This window comes from Trypanosoma brucei, chromosome 9 (assembly GCF_000210295.1).
Source record: "Trypanosoma brucei gambiense DAL972 chromosome 9, complete sequence".
NCBI classification, from domain to species: Eukaryota; Euglenozoa; class Kinetoplastea; order Trypanosomatida; family Trypanosomatidae; genus Trypanosoma; species Trypanosoma brucei.
In genome coordinates, this window is record NC_026742.1 from 1,659,324 (window position 1) to 1,677,924 (window position 18,601).

General features: G+C 46.5%; 7 protein-coding genes across 7 annotated transcripts; all 7 read left to right on the forward strand.

The window, feature by feature from the left end:
- Positions 1 to 609: 609 nt before the first annotated feature.
- Positions 610 to 1,794, forward strand: TbgDal_IX7770 (hypothetical protein, conserved; the record flags this gene model as incomplete). The annotated part of the gene is made up of 1 exon (XM_011778665.1): positions 610 to 1,794. The coding sequence occupies one exon, from the start codon at positions 610 to 612 to the stop codon at positions 1,792 to 1,794; it is 1,185 nt and encodes a 394-aa protein (XP_011776967.1).
- A 351-nt stretch (positions 1,795 to 2,145) lies between these two features.
- TbgDal_IX7780 (zinc finger protein, predicted) lies at positions 2,146 to 3,318 on the forward strand (the record flags this gene model as incomplete). The annotated part of the gene is made up of 1 exon (XM_011778666.1): positions 2,146 to 3,318. The coding sequence occupies one exon, from the start codon at positions 2,146 to 2,148 to the stop codon at positions 3,316 to 3,318; it is 1,173 nt and encodes a 390-aa protein (XP_011776968.1).
- An 808-nt stretch (positions 3,319 to 4,126) lies between these two features.
- Positions 4,127 to 5,482, forward strand: TbgDal_IX7790 (chaperone protein DNAj, putative; the record flags this gene model as incomplete). The annotated part of the gene is made up of 1 exon (XM_011778667.1): positions 4,127 to 5,482. The coding sequence occupies one exon, from the start codon at positions 4,127 to 4,129 to the stop codon at positions 5,480 to 5,482; it is 1,356 nt and encodes a 451-aa protein (XP_011776969.1).
- Positions 5,483 to 6,426: 944 nt separating this feature from the next.
- TbgDal_IX7800 (hypothetical protein, conserved) lies at positions 6,427 to 7,668 on the forward strand (the record flags this gene model as incomplete). Its single annotated transcript, XM_011778668.1, has 1 exon — positions 6,427 to 7,668. One exon carries the CDS (start codon positions 6,427 to 6,429, stop codon positions 7,666 to 7,668), a length of 1,242 nt encoding a protein of 413 aa, XP_011776970.1.
- Positions 7,669 to 8,821: 1,153 nt separating this feature from the next.
- On the forward strand, positions 8,822 to 9,853 carry TbgDal_IX7810 (hypothetical protein, conserved; the record flags this gene model as incomplete). The annotated part of the gene is made up of 1 exon (XM_011778669.1): positions 8,822 to 9,853. The coding sequence occupies one exon, from the start codon at positions 8,822 to 8,824 to the stop codon at positions 9,851 to 9,853; it is 1,032 nt and encodes a 343-aa protein (XP_011776971.1).
- A 1,449-nt stretch (positions 9,854 to 11,302) lies between these two features.
- TbgDal_IX7820 (hypothetical protein, conserved) lies at positions 11,303 to 14,371 on the forward strand (the record flags this gene model as incomplete). The annotated part of the gene is made up of 1 exon (XM_011778670.1): positions 11,303 to 14,371. The coding sequence occupies one exon, from the start codon at positions 11,303 to 11,305 to the stop codon at positions 14,369 to 14,371; it is 3,069 nt and encodes a 1,022-aa protein (XP_011776972.1).
- Positions 14,372 to 14,620: 249 nt separating this feature from the next.
- TbgDal_IX7830 (hypothetical protein, conserved) lies at positions 14,621 to 18,058 on the forward strand (the record flags this gene model as incomplete). Its single annotated transcript, XM_011778671.1, has 1 exon — positions 14,621 to 18,058. One exon carries the CDS (start codon positions 14,621 to 14,623, stop codon positions 18,056 to 18,058), a length of 3,438 nt encoding a protein of 1,145 aa, XP_011776973.1.
- Between the last annotated feature and the right edge of the window lie 543 nt (positions 18,059 to 18,601).

Here is an 18,601-nt window from a genome sequence, read left to right on the forward strand (position 1 = left end):
AAAAAAAAAAAGTGCGCTGTATTCTTACATTTAAAAAATATATATTTTAATTGTGTTATTTCCTGACAAACATAGCTGGTAGGTATTTTCTTACTCTCCAGTACACATATCCCAGGGCTACATTTTGCTCGGAGAAGAGTACTCCCTTTCTTCTTTTTTTTTCCATTCATAACTTTTATTTTTATTGTTCATTTAATTGTAACGTTAACAATAGTATTGCGAATTAAGGAACTAGGAAAGACAATTTGGATGTTTATGTGTGGGCACCAACTGTTACTACTTTTGTTGGTATATCTATACACGTAGATGTATCGCCATTGTGACTCTCACGCGCACCATTTTTGACGGCCGCTGTTTTTTGTTTTTTTTTTACTTTCCATCAGCTGTGAAGCATTTAAGGGGAAATTTTTTTATTTGTTATTGAGGGGAGTATCGGCTGTCCCCTACGGTATGTTGATGTTGAAAAAGTCGACGCCATCACGCGTTTGTTTAATGAGATTCTTCTTCAAACTGCTATTTTTCACCGTCACCCTAAGATTTGTCTCACGACGTACTTTCTTTTGTTTTTTTTTTTGGTTTTCAGCATGTATTCTAAAGTAGCGTTTACAAATGCTCGGTGCAGGCACGTGGTTTATCGGATTTGGAATACCCGCGGTGCTCGCTGGGGGTTTTGTCGCGTCTCGTAAGCGTCTGGCATATCAATGGCGTGAAGAACTAATGGACCCCGATGGGGGCGCCTACCCGCCCCTCACGGATGCGGATATGGAATTCATCCGCCACGTCACTCCTCCCGAGTGGCCGTTACCGGAGGGACAGTTACCAACAGCTAAGAAAGTTACGGGATTATTTGTCTCCCCTGATGTATTATCGGGTGATGAGGGTGGCGCATTGCTGGACGAAGTGAAACGTTGGATTGCATTGTATGGACAAAAGGTGGACCTCCGAAAGGTTGCGTTTGCCGAATCCCAGGCTCAGTCAGAAGGAGTAGACATCGGTTTTTACAGTGATATTGCAATTATTTCGGATCATGCAGAAGACATTCAGTTGATGAAGGCACCGTGGGAAACAGGAGATCGCATTAAGCATCATAAAATGCCTTCCTCACTGCGGTACATGGTAAACAAGATGCAGAGGAAATTTGAGGGGTTAGGTCGTCTTCGTCACGTTTATGTCGAGTATTCGCCCAGCGGGAGGTTTTACCACGAACCAAAACCAACGAAGGCCTTTGATGGTCACGATTATGTTGTCATTCCTCTACGACGGGATCAAAATGCCACCGTAGTAACATTTGCGCCACTGTTGCGCTCACGATGTTCATTTGTGAAAGAGGTGCTGATGCGATCTTGGACGTCACATGATGTGGACGTTATTATACCCCCGGGCAGTGCCCTTCGGGTATATGGGTCAGCACGGTATGAATGGGGCTGGGGCATACGTCCTGGAAACGTTTGGTTCGGTAACTATCGGAATTCAATTCGCCACATTGATGCCATTCGAACTCCATTTTATCTGCATAATATATTGTCGTCAATGGCGTGCCGTATTTTACGACCCGCACCGTCTGTCAAGGAAAGTGATGCGGCGCTCGTGGTGTTGCACTTTGACGGCCCTCGTGACTTTGACAAACCACGCTCACTACTGCTTCAACCAGAATCCTTGATATTTGGTCGCCCGCCGACGGTGGAGACGTATGAAAAGTGGGTGGAGGAAAAGCCTACAACAGAGTCAGTGCGTAACGAGGGCGTTTTCCTTTTCATGGTGAAAAATTACGTGGAGATGCTGAGAGTAACGTAAATATGATAGGTGTGTATCATCATCTCCCCTTTCCTTTGTGAACGTGTATGTGATCATCATTACGGTTGCTCTGTTTTTTGGAGGCACTCCGTCGCAGTGTTTGCTTGTTGGTATAGTTGTTGTTTTTTGCAGAATTTCCCGATGCTGAATGGACAACTGAAATCGTACTATTCACATAGGGAGTTGCTTGATCGCTTGATTGGTGAATGGGAAGTAAACGACGTCGGCCTACTTGTATTTACATAGCCGTCTAGCGTTGATTACCACACAAACATACCCTAGTTTTTATTATCCCTATTCCCTTCTGTTGTATGAAACATTTTACTAGCACAAAGGCGAAATATCAGCGACATGTTCAGGACTATAGGAATCGTGCGGTTATGGAGAACCTCGCGGATCGTTCGACTCCCAGCCAGTGGCTTGGGGACAGATGCCAAAAGTTGCACCGCGCCTACACAGCCGTTGAGTACATCATCAGCAACGTCCTCTTCTTCAATGATTTTGAAATACCCATACCGAGTCGTAGATACACATGAGAAACTAAAAGAGGCTGTTACTTCGCTACAAGGTGCTCGCTCGATTGCTCTGGACATCGAGGCTTTTTGTACAACGGACCAAGCGAAGCAGCTTGGACGTATATCACTGGTTCAGGCATGCTCAGATGCCAAACCTGTAGTGTTTTTGTTCGACGTTCTCACCCTAACACCTGATGTGTTTGTCAAAGACATGCAATCCTTACTGAGTGATAGAGAGATAAGGAAGCTGTTCTTTGACTGCAGACGTGATGTGGAAGCACTCAGTTGCCAACTTGGGGTAAAACCGGAGGGTGTTTTAGATCTGCAAGTTTTCTTCACTGCCATTCAGTGGAAATTGCGCAGTGTAAACCGCCGCTCGGGAATGGGGTACGTGCTGAAGAGTGTCGCTGGCCTCACACGACAGGAAGGAGACTCCGCAGTTCAAACCGCTATGACACTTGGCAACCGCCCCGTTTGGGACATTCGACCCCTGCCGGACCATTTCCTTGAGTACGCTGCGGGTGATGTGCGGCACATTTTGCTGCTTTCCAATTACCTTGTGGGAAACAAAGATGTTCCAGTGGATGTTGTTGCAGTGGAGCGACTCACTGCCCAATATGTTGAACATTACGCCGTGGGGAAACCAGTGATAACGGAGGCAGATGCCACACCTGCTGAAGTAAATAGGGCGTGGCTCGAACGGTACATTGGACCAGGTGGAGGTTGTCACTTCTGCGGGGCTAAGGGGCATACAGAGGCTGAATGCTTCAAAAAGCAAAATGGGAAGGCAAAATGCTCTTTCTGTGGGGAAGTCGGTCACACCGCACGCAACTGCTTCAAGAAACATCCGCAGCTCTTAACGTGCGAAAAGTGCGGTCAACTCGGGCATACGGGCGCCAGTTGTTTTCGCACTAACCCGTGCAAGCACTGTGGTGGCCCCCATAGCAGCGCCAATTGTCACAAAGTTATTTGGCAACAGAAACGTTTGGGGGAAAATTCTTTACATTGAACGAAACGGCTTTTTTTTTTGTTACCGGGACAGCGGATATCAGCAACAAATACGCCTCTTCTTCGGCTCTCTCTTTCTCTTATCCTTTAATTTTTGAAGGGTTTGTTGGAAGAGAAGGGAGGGATCCAGTGAATGTGCGTTACCACGCTGGATGACGAAAGAAGGTAGTTATTGTAAATTTTTGATCCGTCGCAGTCATTTCAGCGTTGTGTTACTGGCGTATATGCTTGCATGCGGTTATACAAAAATGTATTTATACATTTGTTATTAACAATTTTTCGTCATTCATAGCTTGTGCCGCATTTTGTCGTTACTTTATCATATAATCTTCGTTTCTTGTCTTGGCTTTCCATCATCAAATAGAGGCTGAGTATTCCTTTGAAGCTCCACCTTAGGAGAAGGAAGGGAAACAAAAAAGTGAAAGGGTTTCCAATCTAGGTCAATATAAATACCTATATATTTCAAGTTGCAGCAGGTTATACAGGTGCGGATCCCATTCCCTTTTACTGTTCTGGAGGGAGAAAGAGTTTAAACACCTCTTTCCTTCGGAAGCCTGTGGATTAAGGTGGTGAATAAACCACTGGACCGTAGCTTTGACCGTGGGAGGGGACATAATAAACAGTAGAAGTAAAAGATAAAAGTGAAGAAGCTTTATTACTATTATTATTATTATTATTGCTTTTCTAACTTGACAAAGAGCTGGGAGAAACGGAACTGGTACGTGCGCATCAGGGCCACATACGAACACCGAATTATTAAAGGAAAAGAGAAGACTGCGAGCCTTCGAATTTGTTGTTAGATAACCCTCATGTTTCGGTTCACGTCCGTCTCTTCGATTTGGCGACGCCTTGCCGCGGCACCGCCAACAGCAGCAACGGCAGCCTTTGCGAATGTTTCCAAGCGCCTATCTAGTAGTAACAAAGACTACTACAAAATATTGGGGGTCAGTCAATCCGCCAGTCAAAGTGACATTAAGAAGGCGTACCGCAAGCGCGCCCTCGAGACCCACCCTGATCAAGGTGGTAATAAAGAGGACTTTGCAGAAGTGGCAGAGGCATACGAATGCCTCAGTAACGAGGAGAAGCGCCGCATTTATGATCAGTACGGTTCTGAAGCCGCAGCCAACATGAACGCGGGTGGCGGCATGGGTGGCTTTGGTGGACGTAGTGCGGAAGATATTTTTGCGGAGTTCTTCAAAGGTGGCATGGGAGGTTTTGGTGGTAATAGGTCTGCCGGCCCACCTCAGGTGCCCCCGCTGGAGGTTACATTGAGGATGACGTTGGAGGAGGTCTATAAAGGTGCGTCGAAATCCCCTCGCGTTAATCGTCCAGTTGTTTGCTCAGATTGCCGTGGATTCGGAACGAAGAGTCAGAAGAAAAAACCAAAGTGTTCTGAATGTGATGGAAGCGGCCACGTCGTGCAGCATCATCGTTTTGGACCAGGTATGGTACAGCAGACAGTGTCACAGTGCCCACGCTGTGGTGGAGCGGGTACCGTCGCAAAACCCGACGACAAGTGCCCCAAGTGCAAAGGCATGGGCTACCGGCACCTCGTGCAAAGCGTAAGCATTGACATTCCCGCTGGCGTACCGCCAGACGTCACGTTGGTTGTACGAGGTGAGGGTGGCACAATGCCTGAGGCCGAGCCCGGTGACTTACACGTGCATGTTGAAGTCGAAGAACACAATGTCTTCAAGCGTCGGGGAAATGATCTTGTGGTGGAGAGGGATGTCACCCTTTCGGAAGCGTTGTTGGAGTTTGATCTGTCACTGAAAACGCTTGATGGTCGTTCAATTACTGTGAAGTCACCAAAAAGTTCTGTGCTGCAGCCGAACAGTGTTTTGAGGGTGGCTGGTGAGGGCATGCCGAACTCCAGTGGCGGTAATGGAGACCTCTACATCGTTACGAAACTCAAATTGCCCCGTACCCTCACGGATCAGCAAAAGGAAGCTGTCAAGAAAGCGTTTGGAGAACCAAAGAAGAAAGACTCAGACAGCGGTTCTGACAAAACTGTCACAGCGTCTGTGCTTCGAGGAGGCGTACGGGAAATGGAGGAGGCATTACATAGCAACTGGGACTCAGAACGGGGAGGTGGATCACAGCAAGGTAACGGCCGCCGCCGCAGTGGTCGCAAGCAACATACAGCCGAGTGCGTTCATCAGTAGTCTTTCTTTAGGAGGATATCGGAGTGCTTCCTTTTTATTGTGTTTTTTTTTGTTAATTCTCACAGTACATGAAGGCTAACGTCTACATTCAACTAAATTTACTGTATATTTCTCGGTGTTGTTGGTGTTCTTGTCGTGAAGCTTACTGGAGGGAGACCCTGCTTATTTCCACTTCTTATAGTCTTCACCGCACCTGTGGTGGTATAACGTCTGCTTGTTTATCTGTGTTTGTGTGAGCAGGGGTTTGCATCGTACATTTTTTCCACACATAAGCTGCGACCAAAATTGTTGATTTTTATTGGTTTGCCGCTTCTCTTGTTTGTTTGTTCGTTTCTTTCTCCCTCCCCCTTCCCGTCCATACGTCCCCCCCCCTTTCTCGACGTTTTGAGTGTGTCAGCAACCAACATGAGCCGGTGGAAGTGTAAATAATCTCAGACGCACAACGCATAAAAAACAGGGAATGGAAGAAAGAGTTACGATTCGATACCTGCATCAGGGAGAAATAATAGAGGGAGGGGGAGAAATTAGTGAGCGAATGAATTATAGAGTGGGGTGAGAAGAGGATGTGAGGGCCGACTAACTCCCAGGCATGCAGTTGACAGCAGGTTACTCACACGAAATTTAATCGTACATACCATTTTAAAACATAACGGTAACAATATTAAAATGAAATTATCACTACTTTTACTTACGATATCAGACTCGGCAATGATGTCTGTGTATGGTTAGATTCATATGCGTGTGTTGCTGTGTACACGTGCACATTGCAGAGATACCATCTGTGAGCATTGACTGATATGTTGCTTCCCTTTTCACTGGTTTTCAAACATATTTACATTTTTTGGTCGGTAGAACCCACTGTGTGTTGGAACTCATTCTTAGCGTGCAGAGGGGGAAAAAAACAGCATTGCAAAGTAGCGGGGGTGTGCTGAAAGAACATTTAAATGGGTTCAAAGTATGACCGAGTTAAGGTGAAAGTTCATCTTGATGATGAGCATTACTATATACTGTCGCGCTTCATACTGTCAAAAATGCTTACAGCATGTAAGTTACCAACCACAGCGGCAGTTTGCGTGAGCCTTGCGCTAAAGAAATCGTTGGTGGATCAGGAGAGGCTTGATATATCGCAGAGGGAGCTGGAGGCTGCCACTCTCTCAACAATGGCGCAACACGGTTACGGGGCCGCGTTTACACGCCTTCTTCCGGTTATGACTCGTTTTTTCATTGAGCGTACCCCGCTTATTGTTTTCATGGCCGGGAGTGGGTGCTGTGGCAAAACCTCTATGGCACGTTCTCTGAGTGTGAGACTGAATACGCACAACATTGTCAGTACAGACTTGTTGCTCGATATTCTTAGAGCAACGCACCATGCGTACCCATCTAGTGCTCTGCACGGTGATCTGGTTGAGCTTTCCGATGAAAGAGTGTTACCATGTGTAAGCGAACATTCGCTATGGTTGAGTGACACGTTAGCGGTTGATGATTTTGTGCGGCTGTGGCGAACGCTTACGAGAGCCATTCGCTCGTTAGTGGAAGGAGAGGTAGAAAAAGCGTTAGTGGAGGGGAAAGTTCTCATAGTGGAGGGGAGTCTTATTGACCTCTCACTGTACCACAATTACCTGTTGGATAGCTTTCAATCCCAACGTGGTGTTATTGTAGTGGCATTTCATATCAGCTCTGATGAAATGTCTCGCAACTTTGCAGTTGAACGGCTTGTCTCCACGTATCGCAGTGTACTTCCTCTTTCGTATGCTGATAATTACAATGGTGCTCTGGAATGGGTTCAGTGTCGGTTGAGGGCTATTGAAGGGGAACATCTCCGAGTGTTACGAGGTGACAGCAGTGCCATGCAGCTCCATTGTATTGATGACAGTTTGTGTGACCCAGCTACCGGTGACTCAACCTCCGTACGGGATCTTAGTGAATCGTACAGTAATGAGACTTCCTCTACTTGTGATACACGACAGTTAAGGTTATCACAAGACAATGCAGAAATAGTTCCCGTATATGGTGTAACGAACAGCATGGCTGCATCCTCAAGGGTATGTGAGTCCATGCACGGTCTTATTTTAGACCGAATAATCAGCGCACTGAAACAAAAAGGACCACTAAATTTGGAGCATGGAAACGTAGTTTGGTGTCAAGCAATGGATTCCGAATACATGTCGCCTACTAACGATACGTGATTTGATGTCAAAAACCTTTTTTTTTTGTCCTACCATCTAGGTGGATGATCACGATGCTTTGTTTTTTATTGCTATGGGAACCTTTCCCCTTTCGTCCTTTGCGTCCACATGTGGGAGAGGGTGCTAGTTTTTTTTATATTTTTTGCCAGTTGAAAATAAGACCAATTCGCGCGCACAATTTTGGATGTCTCCTTTCTCTCATGTTGCCACATTAACCACACATTTAATGCATTTTCTTCTGTTCTGCTCTGTTTAATTTTTTTTTTGAACATGTACACGCACACATTAAAATATATAACACCGTGTGTTTCTCCCTCTCTTCTCTTTGTTTGTGTAATTGAAAATAACAAATGAGGCACCGAGGTAAAAAAAAAAAAAGAAGGTAAAATGTTCAACCCCCTCGCACCGATGATATTAGCACGGCATGGGGAACGTTTCAGCTGTTATTAGGTCGTCCAGTATGGTGCTTTTAGTCACTTTTGGATTTATTCAACGGCAGCGAGATTCCACCTCTGCGTTCCTTTCCGTACTCATGCGTGCCCATTTTTGGTGAGGATTTCATACTGTGTCGTGGGCTTTCACCTCAAATGAAAGTCGTTCATATGGTGACAAACTTTGCATCTTATGTTAAAATATGCTTTCGACCTTTTTTGAGCTGAGGAGAGCTTTAAAAAAAAAAGAATGAGGTTTAATGTGTTTATTTGATAAAGCCGGTAGTTTCCTCACCGATGAATGGGACACCCCCTAATATTGCGATGGACAATGATATTCACCATTTGTTTTCATATTTTCGCAACCGGCAGTTGCACGAACCCACACTTAGAAACGTATCCCCGCTTCCCGAACAATTTGTTAATAATGCCAATAATCTGAAAAAACGCTCCTATACACACTCTCTGTTGATTTCACAATAACTCTTCGTATCGTAGTGATTGCTAATGATCATGCTATGCTCTGTTGCTATTGACTCACTTTTCTTTTGTTTTTTTTTTTCGTGTATTGGCTCGGTGGTGTTCACTAAATTCTTTCGTTACGTACTTCTTTGAGATAAAGGCACAAAACAACATTAGGAGCAATACAACAAGGGAACTACAACCCCCCTTATTATAACTGTAATTATTCTCATTGTTGATAGGACTTCGAGCAAAATTATATGCTTCGCCGCACGCTGCGGAAGAGGGGCGGATTCTTTCAGAATTTCAAATCCGATAAAAATAATTTCTTTACTTCGCTGTGGAATAAGCCACAAACCCGTGATGAACGCGTTAAAAGTTATGTGCCAGAGGTGATTGAGGAAAGTCTGCAGGAACAGCGCGCCGTGCTGCAAGAGAATACTGCACGTGATGTTGTAGTTGAACTTGGTTATAAAATCTTGCGCGAGATCGAAAACAAGCGACCGACGCCGAGTATCGCGCCACATCTGGACAAAATCCTCCAAGAGTACGGATGCAAAGACCTTATCGCCCAACGGCCGCTAAGTTACTTGCTTTATCCATGTTCCAGTATGAGTGGTGGGCACCAGCCGCATGAACTGGTCTCTAACTTCACGGAAAATTTTCGTGAACTTGTAGAAGAGGTAGAGCGCAGTGGCTGCTCGTTACGCGTTGGTAAGCGTGCCAACATAAGTAAAACGACTCGAGGAGAGGCCACATTAGAAAATGTTTCTGACCATGCTGCCACCTTGCAGGAAGCGTCCTCGGATGATAAGCCATCGGATACGTCGAAGTCTGGACCTGTTATAATGGTGGCAAAAGAGGAGCATGAACCAATGGATGTTACGCTCTTCATAAGGGTGGTATCTGCAATGGCACTCGCCAACGTACAAAACGGTGATTTGAGCAGTGCTGTGCGGTGTGTGGACGTATGCCTGGATTATGTGGTTGAGCCTTCACGCCACGGTGGCCTGTTAGGAATGAAAGCGGGGATTCTCGTGCATCAGCGGAAGTTCGAAGAAGCCGTCCAATGCGCAAATGAGGCTGTTCAAGTATCTGGGAATATACAGGGGTATATACATGGGGCCTTTGCATTACGTATGTTGAACAGACTTAAAGAGGTGGTTCAGTTACTTGAAAAGGGGCGAGAAGATCATCCAATGAACACACAAATTGTTGAATTGATTGAGGAAGCACGTAAAGACCTTGAGGATAAGCCGGTAGTGGAAGAACCAAAGAAAATTACCTCATAAATGACGACGAAAATTACGTGAAGTTGAAGAGAAGAATATGGATGTGGGAAGGTTTAAAAAAAATGACAAAAAGGGGTTCCCGGTGGTAAAATCAGGTTTTGCAACAATAATAGCGAATTGTGCAACAGCGTTTCGACGTGGAAAACTGGCATTTGCTAATACAATGGATCGTACTAGCAAAGCCAGACGTTTCTTAAAGGTGGATCCATCGTCATTTTCGCTTTTGTACTCGAAATGGTTCCACATAATCCTTTTCTACTCCAATGGAGCGTCACTTTTGGGTCCGTGCTGATTATATCATGAATGCTCCGATTATGACGACGTCGGTGAGAGCCCTTCGAATTCGACGTTCACTTTTATATCTTTAAGACACATCGAAGAGAACACACATATTTCCGGTGCGGGTCACTAGTATCGGGGGGGGGAGGTGTAACTTCAAAACACTTATTTTTCGTTTCGTGAATCGCATTTTGTTAACCTACCACGGAGAATATTGTCGAATCACAACTGCCCGGATTTTAGGGGATCTGCTGCAGCACGTCTGAGGGCCATCATTATTTCACGCTCACAACACTCTTTCTTTTCTTTGCGTGCGGTATGGGTGAACGCTTTTGCTACCTTTTGATGCGCAATGAATTTCCGTTCTATCCCGATTATCGTGACTATTTGGTGATTAAATATCTTTCTTTTTTGTCACCAACCCTGTTGATGGTTTAACGCGTGGATTACAGACCAACATATACCATCATTTTCTATCTGGGAACTGTGGAAAAATTGGTTATGTCACGAAATTTATAATGGATGTGAGGGGAGGAGGTGCCAACCTTACGTTTTATTACAAATATGAAAAACGATCAACATCAGCCACAGTATGTGGTGTTCGTGTTTATTCAAATTTTGATCACGACTTAACTTAACGTCGTCATATGTTGTTTCGCTGGGCTGGAAGAGAACTCTCGTATCGAATTCGTCCTGACTCTGACGAATTAAGGGGTGGAATTCGGGAGTAAGTTGTTTATCACATCGACACGGGGGATGCTGTTTTGAGTTCTTTTATTTTATATCTTCTTTTGTATTGGCGGCAGTACGTACGGACAGATGTGTATACAGACGGAACGGATATTGGGGTTTTGGTTACTTTGTATAGGCTTTCTTTTATGTCCGCACCTGTGGATCTGACAAGCTCTATAATGTTACTCCTTTTTCTTTTGCTTTGTGCCTTGTGTTTCACCTTTTTTCTCCTTAAAAAATCTCAAAAAATTCCCACCATATAACGATGTAGTGACACAGGCAGGAACAGTGGATCGAACTTGTTTTTGTTGTGTGTGTGTGGAACAACACTACGTACGGTTTAATTTCGGTAGGCCGTGACAACGGGTGGTTTCTAATAACGACGTAACGCTATCTACCTGTGCCGTTAATCACACGACGATAAATAATAACAATAACATGAAACTACTGCGACGAGGGATCGTCCGCATCCGGAATGTGGCAGCCTTTCCCATTCCCCCCGCACTGCTTTGCGCACGGCGTGGCGTGACCTCTACGCCGGTTTCTATGCAGAACGCACGTAGTGGGCATTTTCGTCCCTTTTCATCAGACGATGAAGCCCAGCTGGCGGCAATACTCACAACAAAACCGCGGCATGTGGCTCGATACGTTCGTCAGTCGGTTCTTCATTCACGGCGAAAAATAACCCACTTTCGCAACAGCGTTACCTTTCTCATGATTGCTTTGCAGTCGAGACTGCAACGAAGTGAAATATCTCCAGCGGATGCTTCTGCACTGGTAGAGAGTCTTATGAAAGAGTGTGTTGAGCTTCGGCAGGGGGATATGGCGCATCTCCTCTTTCGGGCGTCTATTCGATTCCGTAAATACGGTATGCCTATGCATTATCCCTTAGTAAAACATCTATTTGACTCCTACCGATCTGATAACGCTCGGGACCTCATGAAAAACATGGCTGATGAGCTGCGTGGTGACGAAACCCTGCGAATGTTAGCGGTACTATCGTATCAACTGTCCGGAAAATATGAGGAGGGGGAGAAACTCCTGCAAGAAATTCCCTTGGAGAAGATTGGCACAGAAGACTATTGTGCTCTTCTAGGAACGTATGGAATGACTTCACAATACAGGCGTATCATTTCCCTCACCAATCAGCTACTGAATCAACGAGAGGCGGCGAACGGGTCACGTTTTGACTTCGACGCCATATTTTCAGCTGCAATCATAGCGATCCGTGGCGATGGTGACATGCTTGAGGAGGTGACGAAACAGGCACTGGACAATCGGGCGCAGTTATCAGACCAAGCTATCGGAACCCTCATGCGGGCTCGGTTGCAGCGGTGTCGCACTGCCTCCGATGTGTACGAGGCTGAAAGGTTGCTTCGTGAGGATTTAGGGGTTAACATGCTGGGGATGGCTGCTCAAACGGCAGTAATTGCTCGCTGCAGCGAAATCTTATCGAAAGGTCAAAAGGTGAGCGACGAGATTATGCTGCAGAAGGTTCAACTCCTCGACAGTGCAGTTGATGAGTCTGTGGCAAATGACGCCATTGATAACTTGGAGCCATCCTACCTGACGTCACTTATTAAGGGGTATGGCGTACTTGGGCGTTTTGATGACATGAAGCGATGCTTCAACCGCCTAAAGGAAGCTGGTGCCTTGCATGACGGTCGTTTGTATGACGAAATGCTACGCTGGTATGCACACGCGTACAACCTTAAAGAGGTTATTGCGTTGAAGGAGGAGATGCAGGAGCAGCATATTTATCACACAGCGTATACTTACCAGCATTTGTTTCGTGTTCTCGATAAATACTACCCTCGTATGGTAGAGAAGTACATGAACGAGATGCGTAGCAAGGGGATCCAGATTGAATATTACATGTATCCGACGCTTCTGCGCGTGTTCGGTGTTTTGCAGGACTACTCAATTGTGGAGCAGCTTTACCGGGAGATTAAAGGTAAGGTTGCTGCTGGAGATGTCCAAGTCTTTTCTCCTGCAGTTGCAGTGCAATTACTGAAGACATATCAACACGACACAAGTCGTTGCGAGGTTATTATACAAGAAGCTGAGAACTACGGATTACTAGCGAACGAAGCAGTGCAAGCTGAGATCGTGCAATACTACTCCATGAATAACCGACACGAGGATTTAAATGCTTTGGTTTCACGAATACCATATAAATCTCCGGATATCTATCGCGTTCTCCTTCGTGATACGTCAAAGCACCGCAATCGTCAAGGTTTCGACGCTCTTCTCAAAGAAATGCGGGAGAGGCACGTTTCTGTAAATGAGCGAACATTCGGCGAGGTGATAACGGGTTTGGGGCACTTTAACGACTTAGAGGGTGTAAAGCGGTATTTCCATGAAGCCCTTACCAACAATGCCGTACGGTCGCCATTGTTCTTCGCCGTTGCAGCGTCTGCCTTCGCCCGTTTGGGCGATGCGCAGGCAGTGGACGAGTGTTGGAACGATCTCCTGCAATCCAAGGTTGCCATAACGATGCCCGTGTACAACAAGTTTCTTGATTTGTACATGGCTAGCAACAATGTGGAAATGGTGCAGCAGATTCTCAACACTATGATGAAACTCGTGCCACCCAACCCTGTAACGGCTACGACAGTTGTTGACATGCTTGGAAAGATGGGCAGGCTCAGTGAGATGGAGTGCGTGTTAGAGGAGATGTCTCGATCCGCCAATGCAGCCCCCACGCAGGTGACGTACCACCAGGCAATGAATGCCTATGCGAAAAGCGGGGACGTTACTAAGATGGAGGCGATGCGGGAAAAAATGAAAGAAGAAGGGTTTCAGGAGAATCACATCACATTTAATATTCTTTTTGAGGGTTACGGGCGCGCTAAGCGATACGAACGCGTAAAGGAATTGGTGGAGGAACGTAAAAGCAAGCAAATAGCAATGGAAGAATTTGGCTATGCCGTGCTTCTCAACATTTACTCACGTGCGCACATGGTGGAAGAAACGACACAGATTGTAGAAGAAATGGTTTCTGCCGGTGTACCGTTTACTAGCCGCATGCTGGCAACCCTCGCAACTTCTTTTAGCTACATTGGTGATATACCAAAGGTGGAGCACTACGTGTCGCTACTCCTCTCCCACAGGGACCGACGACAACGGGACGTGGAATCAGTTTACCTCATGTACGCTAAAATGCGTGACACTGTAAAGATTCAGGAGCTTTTGGATTCTGAGAAACTTCCCAAGACACAGTTTATTTATAACGTGTGTGTAGGTGCGTTTGCGCGGGCCGGTGAGCACACTAAGGTTGCGTCGCTGCTCACACAAATGGAAGAGAGAGGGTTCACCCTCTCCCGTAACACAAGCGTGACGCTCAGTACCCTTTTGCTCAAGGCTGGAAAGTTGGAGTTAGCTCAGACCGTGTTAAAGTGGAAGGGATGCACTCCTAGCGGGGGGAGGGAAAGGGAAGGTGGGGAAGGGGAGGAAATTGAAATCGAAGACACGATGGCTTTGGGTACAGATGATCGTGCACATTAACACAACTGAGCAAGGTTAAAGAGAGGAGGATGCGAACGCCACTTGCAAAATGCCGCTTAACTGATCTAGTGTTGGTTGAAGTTGCAGCGTCCGATTAGCACAGGAAACTTCTTTATACATATATATGTTCTTATCGTTTTCCTTCCCCACACAAAATGGTGCTGTGTCCTCTTCTCGTATGTTGTAACCCTCGTATTCTTTTAATAATTATGTGAGGTTTCCCCGTACATCAGCAACTGTCGTTCTTTAATGTTCCCTCCTTCCCTTTGTTCCTGTTCTTTACGTGCTGTCTCTGGTTCTCACACCCCTGCGCTAGGGTTGATCATATCAACTCAGTTGCGGGTAGTTGCACGCAATAAAGCCGTTGCTGCCTCACAAAACACCTTAATGTCCATTGCGGTAGAAGAGAGTTCGGTTAGCACCGATGCAGCTGTTCAGCGAACAAATGATGATAGTGTTGTAAGCAAGCGGTCGGCGGTTCATAAGGGGTACTTTGATGACCCGTATTTGCGTTTCTTTGTGAAGAAACTCTCCCGTCGATCGCCACTAATCAACCGTGGGTACTATCTACGTATGCTGGTTATCACTGACGTGATTGAGCGATGTATTCACCATTTACGTTGTTTGAAGATACGCTGCACCGTGAATACCCCTCCGTTGCCCCCAACTGGTAATGCTGTTGCACTACCCGTACAAGTGATATCTCTTGGTGCTGGTTATGATACACTTGCTATGCGTTTGAAGCAGCGGCCGGATTACGGCAACGTACACTTCTACGAGGTTGACTTCCCCGCCGTTATGCAATCCAAGTCAATGCTTGTAAAGATGGCACCATTTGGTTCGTTTCCAGAGGATATTGTGGCAGATCCCGGTGGAGAGTTAGTTAAACTTTATGGTAACAACTACTGGGCGGTTGGTACGGATCTACGTAGCACAAATCGTGATCTTGTAACGTGCTTGAGGGAGGCATCGCCACAATTTTCCACAGACAATCCAACTGTGCTGTACGCCGAATGTGTGATGCAGTACATGCCTCCAGTTGCTGCATCACAACTCATCAAGCAAATCGCAAGTGCTTTTCCCTGCGCAGTTTTTGTTGCATATGATCAGCTGCATCCATCGGACAGCTTTGGCACGGTTATGCTGTCAGCGTTACGCACGAAGAACAGTCCGCTTTTAAGTATTGGGGAGTGTCCCAGCGGTGCTGCAATGGTAAGGAGGGCAATTCAACAAGGAATGTGCAAAGCGCGATTTGCCAACTTTCATGATCTCTCAAAATTTTATATATCGGGAGATAATCACGATCGTGTGGAGGCACTGGAGCCGTTTGACGAGTGGGAGGAGTGGTGTGAAATGTGCGAGCACTATGGCATTACAATGGCTACCACATTATCAGATGAGGAAATGCCGGACCACTCGTGCTTTAAAGAGATAATGGAGCAGAAAGAAGAGGAATTGTGCGCAGGGTTACCTTGTAAGTCGCAGGGAAATGAGCAGAACGCACTTAGGTTGGAAAATTGGCCCACAGGTCGGTTCGGTTTCGAGGGTTGGGGAAATGGTGGTGCAGTTGCAGAAAGGTTGTTCAGCGGAGACGTGCTTATCATATCGTTTGGTGGGTTTTCCGTCACGCGAGGTCACCAGCGGACGAATACCCTCCATGTCCATAGCTTGCGCAGTGGGGATCGCAAGGTGCTTCAGTCTTCTTTAAGTGTCGAGCCGCCGTCACTTGTGTTCCATTCAATGAGTCGTGTCTCGAGGGGAAGTTATGTGGTGTTTGGTGGTCGTACGAATCCTCAAGATGTGGCTTCGGATGCTTATTTACTTCGACTTGAACTACCTACTGATGGATATGGCGAGGAAGCAAACATTGTGGCGACATGGAGCAAACTACAGCAAACCGCGGATGACGGCAAGTTGCCGGTTGCGCGGTATCGGCATGCTGCCACCAGTGTGACTAATAGTGGTGGTGACGAAAACACTGATATGCGTAATATTTTTGTCTTCGGTGGCCGTTGCGCTACCGGTGAGTTCTTGAATGATGCATGGCTGGGGAGTGTTGGCGACGGAATTATTCACTGGAAACTGTTGCGACTCTCTGGGGACATACCACCGCCCTGCTGCTCCAGTGGAGTAGTTGACGCTACAATGGGAAGCATCGTACTGCTAAGCGGTGGTCTTCTCCGTGGTGGCGTCAGTGACAGTTCCTTGTGGAGTATTGACTGGGTTACTGGTGTTTGCAACAAACGGGACGCAATCGTTGGCCCACGCTTCTCCCATACGATGTGTCGAGTAAGTGTGAATGGTGTCACAGGAGTGCTTGTCGTGGGTGGTTCCTCAACTGAACCCAGTGCGTCCTTTCAAGCAACGCAGATTTTACTTCTGGACCCGGTCTCTGGTGAGATAACTGAAACACTGAAACTCCCACCCATGTGCCCCACGTGGACCCGCCATTCTTGTGTTGCACTCGAGGATGGCGCTGTTGGCGTACTAGGGGGCGGGTTCACATGCTTTTCATTTGGAACTTTCGCCACAAAGCCGCTACTGCTACTTTTGGATGGGAAACGCGGTGGTCGTAATGCTCACAGCTGGGACGTAGCCAAATTGAAAAGCACATCCACATCAGCTGCTGCTAATGCCTTTTCCATCTGCTGCACAGTACAAAGGCGTCCCGTTGAAGAGCAATCCCTTAGTGTGGGAAGTTTCTCGGTGTTGGTGAATCATCCTTTCAAACCAGTGGTGTTCCGCGACGTTGACATGGGCTGTTGTGTCAAGGCATGGAGTGATCCAGCGTATCTAAATCGCGTAGAGGGGAATACACGAGTTTCTGTCCATGTCGCGCGGAATACGGAACTGCTTGATTTTGTTACGAAAAACTTTTCTTTTCAGCATGTGTCGTTCAATGAGCTTCTCGATCATTGCCTAGCTAGCTCTGCAGCACTAGCAGAAAGCGGTAACTTACCAGGGAAACTGAATGAAGAAAGAGAAACTTGGTACCTCCGCGCCGTGGCATCCAATATGAAGAGCGAGCGGGCGAACATATGGCGTGATTTCCAAGGTCTAAAGGACGATTTTGTACTACCGTCAGCAACAGTCGATCACATTAAGCCGCGCATGCACCAAGCCTGCTTGCGGATAAGCGCTCCGCCTCTGCAGTTGTGGACGCACTACGACACGCTTGACAACGTACTCTGCCAAATAGTGGGTAGAAAGCGCGTAGTACTTTTCCCTCCCAGTGAATACAACAACCTTTATATTAGCGGTAGCTCCTCAGCCGTTACCAATATCGATAAACCGGATTACATGCGATTTCCTCGATTTATCGATGCATCTCGCCACGCTTTAGAGGTAGAAATCGGCCCAGGAGACATGCTGTTCATACCAGCACTATGGTTCCACCATGTCACCACTCTTAAAGGAAGCTATTCGATGAGTGTTAATGTCTTCTTTGAGCGTCTCCCGCATGCGGACTATGATAAGAAGGACCTGTACGGCAACAAAGATATTCCAGCTGCATCGCGCCTTCGCGCGGGTATAGTGAAGAAAGTGAAGGAAATGATTTCTGAAACTGCTGTCGAACGAACAAGTGATGGAAAAGCGCTGACACCAGATTTGGTGGAGTTTGCGCTGCGGCAGGCACTACAAGACTTGATGGAGGTGGCGGATGATATGTGTACTGCCCTTCGATAGTGTCATACGCTCCGGATGGGCGATTTGACTACTTTCTCCTTCAAGCCGGCACCAGTGTCGTAGCGGCGGCACAATTTGTCGCAAAAGGCGCTCACAACGTTTATCGTACCTGTAACTATGCACTGAATTATTAATTAAAAAAAAAAACTCCATCTGTAACTGTCTGGTATGTTCTTTGTTTTGTGATACCGACTATACACCTACAATGGGTACTCGACCTCTTGCCAATATACTATATATATATATATATATATATATTCTCAACCTACCTTTTTTCCTTTCTTTTTGTTTATTCTGAACTCCCTTTCTTGTTGCTATTCCGACGCAAACACATTTTGTCCAGTTATTCCCACAACCAAAAGCCGGGGTCTCCTCCACCGTTTTGTGGGGTGTCTTGTACAGTCCACTGGGGGCACTGAGCCTAAACTGTGCGCAACCCAGGAGAGGGCAAAAAGTGCGACAGCAGCAACAGAAAGAGAAAAAACAAGAGGGAGGGGAAAGGGAGTTTTTTTTTATTATTTTGAGCGCCACCTAGCCGGACGG